The following is a 12,221-nucleotide window of genomic DNA, read 5'->3' as shown; positions in this document are numbered from 1 at the left end:
TACAAGGAGCCGTCTGAATTTCATGTTCTAGCTTCCATAATTAATTCTTTCGAGGTCACCATTTAACATTGGGCACAAGACGCTTACTCATTTCTATGGATGCTGGCATTGTGATGTCACTTCATTTATTCAGGGGGCTCCAAAGAAGCTTGCCATGAATTATGAGCCCAACTTCTAGAGCTGAAGCTGTAGAATATTGTAAGCATGCGGTTGCCTGACATGCTCATGTTTCCTATTTTAGACCTGACTGATCTTCAGATAACATATGGCGGTACAAGTAATTGGAAAATTGGCAGACCTGTCAAGAAACCTTGCTAGATGGGACAAAAATACGATGCTGTAGCACATAAAGTGTCTCTGAAGTTAAATTTATTGTCTTTTATCAAATGGTGAAGAAAACGTATCTGGTCTCCAAAAAATGAAACACTTCCAACCCAATGGCATATGCTGTTCAAAAGTAATTTTTAAGTAAAAAGGAATTTGTTGCATTTTTAAAAGCATTTAGTGAAAATTTCTGACCATGATCTAGAGAGAAATATGCTGAATTCTGTCTTTATTTCAAGGCTTCACTAGATTCCCTGTTTATGGAATTTCTTGAAGCAGCTACTAATTAAGTTGATTCTAAGGATAGAGAAGGGTTCTATTCACAGCAGCACCTGGATTATATAGGAAACTTGTGTGCAGATTTTAAATTAGCATTTAAATTTTCTTCAAAGAAACAGATGAATATATCAAGATCTTACTACTGCCTTTTATGTACACTAGATGCATGTCCAACTAGTGTAAAGTTGCCATAATTGAACTGTGGCTTGGTTCCCTTGCTGAGGGAGTGAAAATGTCCATTAATGTGGATAAAAATAAATTTTTAAAAACCTTTTCTGGACCCATTTGATGTTAGTAATGTGGTGGGGGGGGGCAGGGGAGGCTGTACTTCCTTTTCCAACCTTAGTGGTGACACGGCAGCTTCAGGCTCTTGTATGAAATGGGCTTTTCTGGACCTGTTTCAATCTGGCTTCTTACCAGGTTTAAGATTTAAATTGGTTACCCTAGTGGATGGTCTTCATTGGAAGACAGAACGAGGAAGTGTGACCCAACTAACTCTTCTAAACCTTAAGCAGCTTTCAGAGCCGTTGATCGTGGTATTTTTTTCTGGATCACTTGCAGGATTTTGGAGTTGGAGGTGCTGTATAGTGGTGATTTTGGTCTTACATCACAGATAGATTCCAAAAAGTAGTCAGGAGGGGGGTGGTACTGTTTGACTCTGGTAGTTGCGCTGCAGTCCTGCAGGGTTCCATTTATCCTTCATGCTGTTTTAAAATCTGCATGAAATCACTGAGAAAGGTCACCTGAAGCCGTGGGGTGAGATGTCCACAATATGTACAGACATTTGGCTCTGATTCTCCTTTTCATCAGATCCAGGTACAGCAGTGAAGTCCTTGAATACCTACCTGGCCAAAGTCCATAATACACTGGATGAGGGCAAATAAATTGAAGTTCAGTCTAGTTGCCTTCAGCCATCATTTGATGATGGAAAAGGCAGAGTATATAAATAAGTAAATGCTGAGTTGTATATGGCTGGGGACATAGGGGCACAGGATGGGGACCACAGCCCACCTGAAAGATAGGGTTTCCAAGCTGAGACTGTGTGATCCAGATTGGCTCCAGTTGATTAAATGGTGATTTAGCCAAATTTGTGTTTCACCAGCTTTGGCAGGTGCATCAACTGAGCCCTGTCCTAGACAACAAAGATCTTAGTTCTCCAAACTCCTTCAAGTGATCCAGAGAAAAAAACCCACGATCAACGGCTTTGAAAGCTGCTTAAGGTTTAGAAGAGTTATTTGGGACACACCTCCTCATTCTGTCTTCCAATGAAGATCATCCACCAGGATAACCAATTTAGACCTTAAACCTGGTAAGAAGCCAGTTCAAAGATCTTACCTTCCTAACTTCTTGACTTAACTATTTTAGTGCATAGCACATGGGGTTGCTCTTGAAAGCCTATTTGGAAATTACAAGTGGGCCAGAATGCGGTGGCTAGTTGCTGTCCAGGCCTGCATGCAAGAAACATATTACACCTATTTTGCAAGAGCTCCATTATATGAGAGTTATATTTGAAAGACTACCTTCATCTACATATATCACCTGAAAATTAAGATTCAATAATGAGGTGCTATTGTAGGGTCCATGGGAGGGTGAGATTGTCATATTAGGAATGGTGTGTGTGTGTGTGTGTGTGTGTGTGTGTGTGAAGTGCTGTCAAGTCACTTCTGACTCATGGTGACCCTATGAATCAATGTCCTCCAAAACGTCCTATCCTTAATAGCCTTACTCAGATCTTGCAAACTGAGGGCCATGGCTTCATTTGTAGAGTCAATCCATCTCTTGTTGGGTCTTCCTCTTTTCCTGCTGCCTTCAACTTTTCCTAGCATGATTTTCTTTTCCAGTGACTCTTGTCTTCTCATAATGTGACCAAAGTACAATAGTCTCATTGGTTCTCGTAGGTTATCCGGGCTGTGTAATCGTGGTCTTGGTATTTTCTTTCCTGACGTTTCGCCAGCAGCTGTGGCCGGCATCTTCAGAGGAGAAACACTGAAGGACAGTGTCTCTCAGTGTCAAGTGTGTAGGAAGAGTAATATATAGTCAGAAAGGGGTTGGGTTTGAGCTGAATAATTGTCCTGCAAAAAGTAACAAAGGTAATGTGCTAACCATTGTCCTGTAAGAATCAAGATAATGTGCTAATGAGGGTGTGGTATGTTAATATGGAACCATTGTATCCTGAAGTGATCTGTTAATGTGTGAAATCCAAAGCTAATCTGCATGGCTACAGTCAACAATAGCCATGCAGATTAGCTTTGGATTTCACACATTAACAGATCACTTCAGGATACAATGGTTCCATATTAACATACCACACCCCCATTAGCACATTATCTTGATACTTACAGGACAATGGTTAGCACATTACCTTTGTTACTTTTTGCAGGACAATGATTCAGCTCAAGCCCAACCCCTTTCTGACTATATATTACTCTTCCTACACACTTGACACTGAGAGACACTGTCCTTCAGTGTTACTCCTCTGAAGATGCCGGCCACAGCTGCTGGCGAAACATCAGGAAATAAAATACCAAGACCACAGTTACACAGCCCGGATAACCTACGAGAACCAATGAACTCTGACCGTGAAAGCCTTTGACAATATTTTTTACAATAGCCTCAGTTTAGCCATTTTAGCTTCTAGGTCAGTTCACTCTTGATTTGATCTGTAACCCACAGATTTGTTTTTTTGGCAGTCCACGGTATCCATAACACTCTCCTCCAACAACACATTTCAAAGGAATCTACTTTCTTCCTATCAGCTTTCTTCATTGCCCAGCTTTCACATCCATACATAATAATATGGAAAATGATGGCATGAATTAACTTGATCTTGGTTGCCAGTGCATTCTTAATTGTAGCTCCTGTTCCGTGGAATTCCCTCCTTAGGGAAAGCCAACAGTTCTATTCCTTTTACACTTTTAAAATGTAAAAATCTTTATTCTATTGGGATATTTAAGCTTTTATTCTGTATAGGACTTGTCAGGGGGGGTTCTTACAGTGTATATTTCTAAAATGCAGTCTGTTGTTGGATTTATCTGTCATTGCTTTATTATCAATATTGTTGTACTGATTTTTTGTCATTTTTAAATTTTATCTCAAAAGAAGAAAATGCAAAAATATCAAATTCAACATGGTGAAAAAGCAGATCTTACAAAATAAAATAACATAATTTCTGTATCACAGGCTTCCAAATCAGCTCAGTCTGTTTTACTGACTTTTTTTGTTATTTTGTTTGTATGCTGCTAGGAAACTGCAAAATTGAAAAGTGACCTATAAACTGAAAATAAATATGTCATACAAAACAGTTGCTCAAGAAGGTATATTTCATATGTAGACTACAGTGCTAAATTTATTTTTTTCTGAAGGCTCAATAAAACATCTCATATTTTTGTTTTACAGGAGGATGAAAATGAAGTGGATTCAAAAAATTCACCACTTTGAGCCAAACATGGAACAGAGAAATATGAAAAAATAGACATTACTGTTTGACATATTTTCAAGTAGTGCTACAGTGATTAATGTGTCTCATTGTAAAATTAAAAAAAAACATTGTCAATAAAAGACATTGGAAATTAAAATGTAACTTGCTTTGGGATGTTGTTTAATTGGCTCTCAGTGACATTTGTGATTATATGAAAACAAACATTTTTCAGCACTTAAGAGACAAATGATTCTATGTATTAAAGCTTCCAGGTTATGGGCAGAAAGGAAAGGCGGTCCTCATTTCTGCTAATTTTTGCTATACAAAGTTGTTGAACTTCTTAATTGTATAATTTCAATGTGATATCCTGAAAGGCCAAACATGACTCAGACTCTGTCCCACCTCCTGCAATATTGATGTATGGTTGGTTATTGGCTTTTATCCTTTTGAGCTTGATTCAATATATAGGATATACGCAAAGATTTTAGGTCCAATGACAGTACTGTAATACTGTTTCATTAGGAGAGCTAGATTCGAGTCCAGTGGCACCTTAGAGACCAACAAGATTTTTGGGGTATAAGCTTTGACTCTCAAAAGCTTGCACCCCAAAAATCTTGTTGGTCTCTAAGGTGCCACTGGACTCAAATCTAGCTCTTCTGCTGCAGACCAACATGGCTACTACCCTCTGAAACTATTTATTGGGACCAGCCAAAATATCAAAAGGCAGTGAGCAATCTTTTGAATTACACAGAGCCCTTCATCAGGCTAGATGCTCATATAAAAGAAAAAATAAAACAAAAAAAGTGGGGTTTTTTTTAACCAGTCTATCCAAGTAGCCTTTCATTGATCTTCTGTTTGGCACTCAGCACTGTCCAATTCAATCAGGTCTGCAACATATCCTGTATTCCATTTTAAGACCTACAAACTTCAGATCATATGTTTTTTTTATACTAAACATCCATCCTGGTGAATAGTTCTGGGGAATTGTAATGCTTGCTCACTATTTTGTGACATTTCGTCCTAATAAAAAGGTAGTAAACCACTGTTGTTTTTACACTATACACCGGGTTATTCAAAGTGAAATTAATAATGAGGGATAGCAGACATATTCTTTTGAGATGCAGAGAAGTCTTTGCCAAGTCATCATGTCTCTTGATCCCTTTACTGTGACTGAACCAGATTCTCCATTGTATAATCACTCTTTATGGGATTTTGCCATTTCTCAAGTCCTCCCACCCATATTTGACCCAGAATTTGTTCCTTTATCTTGTAAATGTCTCGTTTGATCTAGCTTCCTAATAACTCTCACCCTGTGGTAGCAGCATTGATGGGAGCTCTCTCCCACCCTACAGTTTGTCCATGCAAAGGCTACTACTGAGTACAAAAGGGAGCAGATTTACACCTAGCATTTGTATCACAGAAGCTATGTATGGGGCAAAGAGAGGTAGAAACCTACCCATCTCTTAAATCACACTTCTAAGGCATGAAGTGCTTTATATTGGTGTGTAAAATGCCATCAAGTCGCAGCCAACTTATGGCGACCCCTTATGGGGTTTTCAAGGCAAGGGACTAACAGAGGAGGTTTGCCAGTGCCTTCCTCTGCATAGCGACTCTAGTATTCCTTAGTGGTCTCTCATCCAAAAACTAACCAGGGCTGACCCTGCTTAGCTTCTGATATCTGATGAGATCGGGCTATGCCATGCTGCTTTCCTTCCCGAGTCACAGCTATTAGGGTTGGATTAATACCTTCGGAGTAACATTGTGTTAGGTTTCCAGATGTTAACATCAACATAATCTGTAACTGATATGGAGATGTTGCTAACTATAGCATGCTTGTTACATGTTTATAATCCCACCTTTCTTCCAAGGGACTTGGGATGGGTCCCCCTACATTTGATCGTCACAGTGTCCTTGTATGGTAAACTGACTACCCTAAGGTCACCCGGTGAGCTTCATGGCTGAGTCAAATCTGTCTGATGGCACATTTGTACCAGTATCTTTCACAGGGAAACTTGTATTTTTATACAAATTGTTCTGGAAAACAGTTCACCCAAGGGAGAAGGAGAATGAAAGATCTGAATTTACTGTGGCTTCTGTATTTATTCCGCCCACCCACCCCGCCAAAGCCCTATACCATTCCTATTGGTTTAACTTGCTTTTGCATCAGACTCAAGAAGACTGCATACCTATTCTCTCTAGTATCAGAGGAGCATGCCTATTATTTTGGGTGCGGTGGAACACAGGCAGGATGGTGCTGCTGCACTCGTTTGTGGCTTCCTAGAGGCACCTGGTTGGCCACTGTGTGAACAGACTGCTGGACTTGATGGGCCTTGGTCTGATCCAGCAGGTCTTATGTTCTTATGTTCTTAAGACTAACTCTGACACTAGCCTGAATAGGTTTCACGCTATGAAAAGTGAAGGTTGATTAGAAACCAACTCTATTTCACATGACCTAAAGAAAACAATTTTTACATACCATTGAGCTAGCAAGTCCCGTTACTTCTCCGAATGACTGTGGTGTTGCCATCAGAGCAGGTAATAAATATTTCCCTGTGGTGAATTCATTGTTGGGTTGTATAGCAATGTTCTCTGGGAGAAAGAGGCAAAACACTAAAGGCAACAGCATGAAAATGCATGCAACTATGGTATAATTCCGATTTGTTTTAGACCGATTAATTTCCTTGTTACAAAGCCAAGTATGAACAACCCTTTAAAACCATTGAACCATAAAAGCCATTTCCTTAAAGGTTTTAAATTTGGGAACATACTCATGAAATTTATAGCTTTGATGAGATATTCTTTGCCTGCAGTCAAAATGAGAGTCAGATCATTGGTTTCTCAGCACGACACCTATGTATTCTTCTGTGCAGTAGATATCATTAGGCTCATAATAACACAGCTATCTCCACTTAATGTCTGAAAAGGTTCATGTTTGATACTTAGTTTAAAACTCCTATTTACACCTCCAGAATACAAAACAGTTGGATTTTTAAGAAAGATGGCACTATATAGTTTCATGTATACATAAACCATACAATTTAGCAAAGGGTTACCATAGGCTTAATGCTTAATCTAGTCTGGGCCCTGTTTTTGTCTCATCACTTTCTTTAAAAAAATAGCCATAGTAGATATGCAACAATGGATGAAGAGGGCACTTTGAATATATCAGTGTGTTGCAAAACACAGCGAGAGCAGTTCATTTTGTTGGAGTGCTGCAAATTGATAATGGTGAACGACACACAGATTATTCCTTTGTATCATTAACTGTATATGCTATGTTCGATAGCACTATCGTGACTGAAAATGGACATCGGCGCATAAAAGGTATCTACATACATGCACATTCATGTAGTAGTTTGTGGCTGCTTGTCTATCAGGTGATGCAGGTCCCAAACTGATTTCTTACTTGTCTTTTAATGAAAGCTTGCACAACCTCCAGAAGTCTTCTCTCTCATTCCTCTACCTCTGGGTCACCCACCATCAGTCTGAGCTCAACTGGGTTGCTGATGAGGCATTGAATGAGCAATAAAATCCGCTCTGGTCAAGGTAAATCGCTTCTTCCTGAGTCATACTCAGTTTTAACATACTGTGTCTAAGGGAGGGGCTGTGTGCACACGCACTGGAGTATGTGGGGATTGAGACTTCAGGACTGATTTCACTGTGCCTGGAGACAATTGCATTCATGCAGTGTGCTGTTGCTTATGACAGCTAATATCAGAGCCCATTGTTGAATAAATAAAACTTCTGTGTTGGAATGGTATTGACACTAAGTAGCTCCCTTAAGTAACTTTCCATTCCTGTGAACTTCTAATTATCTTTTCCCCATGTCGGCCGGACAAAAACTATTGAATCGCCCACCCGCCGGTGACTGTTCTTTTTCCTGTCGTTAGCCTAATGGAGCGGTGCGAGCAATCTGATTTCCCTGTAAAGAAATAGGCACTCCTATGCTTTTTCTGTTTACATGGATACTGTAGGTGGGTACTGCTAGCAAATTTCCATTATTTAAAATATTTAATTAGAGTATGCTGGCTAGTTACCATATTTGATAATAGCTTTGAATAAGTTACCAATCAAAGTAGTTTAGACTCCCCCCCCTCCCCCATGAAACATTTCTTCCAATGTTTAATGATACTCTCAGGGGACATCTTCAAGCTGGTCACACCGCATGAGGCTGAAATTGTGAATAATGTAGCCTCCAACACATCACAGAAGAATCTAGATATGGTCATTATTTTACACTGTCCAGCTCCAAGACATCCCCTGGGGGTGTTATTAAGTATCACAAGAGAGGACATGGAAATAACCAAATTAGTGAGACGCTTCAATGAGATCTGATCGCTTTCCCTGTCCAAACTCTGCTTTTCATCATAATATTAACTTCCCAACTACTTAGTAAATCCGCCCTAACATCTAGTGTTCCTAAGTTTCTATACTTTATCATCAAACACCCACTCCCCAAATTCTAACATTTTCAAAATGTCAACATTCGGATTACCCAGTAAATTGAGAGATCCTGTTCCAGCTAAAGGACACAACTGGATAAGTAAGCTTAGTATTAAATAAAATGACAGAATTCTGTGGCAGCCTAAAGGCTAATAAATTTCCTAGGGCATGAACTCCTGAGTCTGATAGTTGCTCATGTCACAATAACCTTTCTGGTTTGTATTCATTAATACAGTTTTTGTGACTGATCCAAATTGGGGGGGGGGGGATTGACAAGCATCAATAGTATTTGGAAACCTTTAGATGTGGTGGCATACGGATGCCTTGATATCTGTCAGAGGGTCAATTCACATGTTACAAAGTCCATGTGGCCCTGTGAACTATCAACTGATGTGGTGTGGGAATTCTGTGGTAGAGGAAAGTGTCATCAAGTCGTAGCTGAATTATGGTGACCCCCATAGGGTTTTCAAGGCAAGAGGTATTCAGAGGTGGTTTGCCATTGCCCTCCTCTGTGTAGCCTCCCTGGACTTCTTTAGTGGTCTTCCATCCAAATACTGATCAGGGCCAACCCTGCTTAGCTTCTGACATCTGACGAGCTGGAATGTGTCCAGAGAAGGGCAACAAAGATGATGAGGGGGTCTGGAGACCAAGTCCTATGAAAAAAGGTTAAAGGAGCTGGGTATGTTTAGCCTGAAGAGGAGAAGACTGAGAGGTAATATGATAACCATCTTCAAGTACTTGAAAGGTTGTCATATAGAGGATGGTGCCGCGTTATTTTCTGTTGCCCCAGAAGGTTGGACCAGAACCAATGGGTTGAAATCAAATCAAAAGAGTTTCCATCTAGACAGGAAGAATTTTCTAACAGAGCTGTTCCTCGGTGGAACAGGCTTCCTTGGGAGGTGGTAAGCTCTCCTTCCCTGGAAGTTTTAAAGAAGTGGTTAGATGGCCATCTGTCAGCGATGCTCATTCTATAACCTTAAGCAGATGATGAGAGGGAAGGCATCTTGGCCATCTTCTGGGCATGGAGGTGGGGGGGTCACTGGGGGTGGGGGGAAGGTAGTTGTGAATTTCCTGCATTATGCAGGGGGTTGGACTAGATGACCCTGGTGGTCCCTTCCAACTCTATGATTCTAAGACAGGGATGGGGAACCTCAGGCCCGGGGGCCATATGCGGCCCCTGAGGACATTTTTGTGGCCCTCGGGAGCTCTGGGGCCCTGCCTCTTTTTCTGTCACTCTTTCTCCTTTCTCTCTCTCTCTCTCTTTTCTCCCTCTTTTTCTGTCTCTTTGTCTCCCTCCGTCCTTTTCTTCTCCGTCCTTTTCTTTCTCCCCCACTCTCCATTTCTTTCTTCCTTTCTCTCTCTTTCTCCCTCCCTTCTCCTCTTTCTCTGTTTTCCTTCCTCCCTTGCTGACCAACTGTGGGCTGTGCCCCCCTGGCACCTCGTTTGCTCGGGCCCACTGCTGGCTGCCCTCCCGCCTGGGAGGGGGGAGCGGGGCCCCCTGGCAGGTCTTCTCTGTGTGGCCTCCCCTGGGGTTGCCAACCTCCAGGTGGTGGCTGGAGACCTGGCAACCCTAGCCTCTCTCCCCCCCCCCGGGAGATCTACACCTGGAATGGCCCCTGAATTATGTCATAAATGTGCAAATGGCCCTTGGCAGGAAAAAGGTTCCCCACCCCTGTTCTAAGATCAGGCTAGCCTGAGCCAACCAGATCACGGCATTCTATGCTGGGAATTTAATTCCCAGGTTCATACGGGCTTCGTTCAGATCAGAACAGCAACGTGTGGGAGGAGGGGTCGATACCTCATCCCTGCAACGCTTTCCCAATGTGTTCCTGGCCAGAAACAGCACTGGAAAGCTGCTGTTTGCCCCCTTGGGAAAACTTAAATGTACTGAAGGCTACGCATAAATTACGCAAATGGGGGAAACGGTGGCTTCTCTTGGCAGTTCTGTGTCAGGAACATGGTGCAGGGCAGATGCTGCCTACTGTGCCACATTCGGAAGCTGTATGCCTAGTTTTCAGTCCATGCATCTGCCCTCTGGACTTCGTAATGTGTGAATTGGACCTACAATTCATAAACATCAGAGGGAGTGATTCAGCAGGTTAGTCAGTGTCCCTGTTGTTTATGCATAATCAGAGTTAACAAACACCTTGCCGCCCAAGAGCACTGTGCAGAGAGGTCTGCCCAGACTGTTTCCTGCAAACATTGCTGGCACACTAGCTTGGGAAGGGCATTGGCTTTGGATAAGCAGAGGCTCCTGTTTTCTAGAGATATTCTATGCTTAGGGTCGCCAGGTCCCTCTTTGCCACCGGCGGGAGGTTTTTGGGGCAGAGCCTGAGGAAGGCGGGGTTTGGGGAGTGGAGGGACTTCAATGCCATAGAGTCCAATGGCCAAAGGGGCCATTTTCTCCAGGGGAACTGATCTCTATCGGCTGGAGATCAGTTGTAACAGCAGGAGATCTCCAGCTACTATATACAATATACAATCCCTGACCGTTTTTTTCTGGTTGGAAGGTTTACAGGCAGAAATGTTTCCCAATGAGAATAGAGGGTGTGTTTTTTTAAAAAAAACGAATTCAGTTAATAGTTTTAATGCTGAATACAAGAAAACTAAAGTTTTTGAGTTTTTAAAACTTTAAACAACAAAAATTGCTTGTGTTGCTATTTGGTCCTGGATATCTTTATTTATTTATACTTCACTTTTCTCCCCAATGGGGACCTGAAGAGGCTTATAAAACACATTTTAAATAAATAAATGGAAACAAACAAGAATGCTTGGACAGGGCCCCTGATTAACTTCAGGGCTTCAGACTGTGAGCCAAGGCCAAAGTAGCTCTGCCTACACCTGAAACGAAGGAGGAACAGCAGCTCAGCCTAGAGTCCATTAAGCTGCTCTAAAGATGGTCTCCCGCCTTTGGTGCTACTATGAACATCCAGTTCTTATACATGGACTAATGGGGCTGGTCAGGAGACAGGATTGTATAAATGTGTTAACCTGCAATGAAGAATTTAGTTGCTGACTTTTCCACTAATTGCTTTAAAGCCATTTCTGGACCTTTGACAGTTCAGCCTAATGAGCTATGTGACCAACCGTCATGGAGGGCAAATAAAAGCCTACTTGTTTTGTACCAGCTAATTAGCACACAAAAGAATTTTTGGGACTCCGTCTCATCACTTTGGCCTCAATTGTATATTCCACAGGGCATTAGATAGTGATAACCAGTATGCTTCTTATGGAATAATGAATGAATTTATTTATTAGTAGTTTTCTCCCTGTTGGGTAGGGTTGCCAGGTCCCTCTTCGCCACCGGCAGGAGATTTTTTGGGTGGAGCCTGGGGAGAGCGGGGTTTGGGGAGGGGAGGGACTTCAATGCCATAGAGTCCAATGGCCAAAGCGGCCATTTCCTCCAGGTGAACTGATCTCTATCGGCTGGAGATCAGTTGTAACAGCAGGAGATCTCCAGCTAGTACCTGGAGGTTAAGCAACCAAAATAAACACCACTGCACTGATACCACAGGTAAGGAAGAAAAGTGCAGGAATTGCTGGAATTACTGAGGACAACACACAAGTGTGACAAAGTGTATCAAAGTGTATCAAGTGTACAAATTAACATATAACAAACACACAATATAATACAAAACTCTTTCAAAGTCCAAGGTACAAAATGCTAGTTTAAGAGCCAAGCATCAAGGAATTCTTCATATAGAAGTTGCTAGGAAGACGATCGTTTCTGTATTCTTCATCAGTTCCATTTCTGTAT

General features: G+C 41.7%; 1 protein-coding gene across 2 annotated transcripts in view; it reads left to right on the top strand.

The window, feature by feature from the left end:
- The window catches only part of PHF14 (PHD finger protein 14), a 147,165-nt gene extending 143,083 nt beyond the window's left edge, over positions 1-4,082 (top strand). For both annotated transcript variants that reach the window (XM_056857413.1, XM_056857414.1), the window contains one exon: positions 4,000-4,082. In XM_056857413.1, the coding sequence (XP_056713391.1) occupies positions 4,000-4,041 (42 nt within the window). In that variant the 3' untranslated portion in view covers positions 4,042-4,082. The remainder of the gene's footprint in view (positions 1-3,999) is intronic.
- Positions 4,083-12,221: the final 8,139 nt, after the last annotated feature.

This window comes from Euleptes europaea, chromosome 11, assembly GCF_029931775.1.
Source record: "Euleptes europaea isolate rEulEur1 chromosome 11, rEulEur1.hap1, whole genome shotgun sequence".
NCBI classification, from domain to species: Eukaryota; Metazoa; Chordata; class Lepidosauria; order Squamata; family Sphaerodactylidae; genus Euleptes; species Euleptes europaea.
The sequence above is the reverse complement of the archived record's forward strand: the minus strand, read 5'-3'. Positions and strand labels throughout refer to the sequence as shown.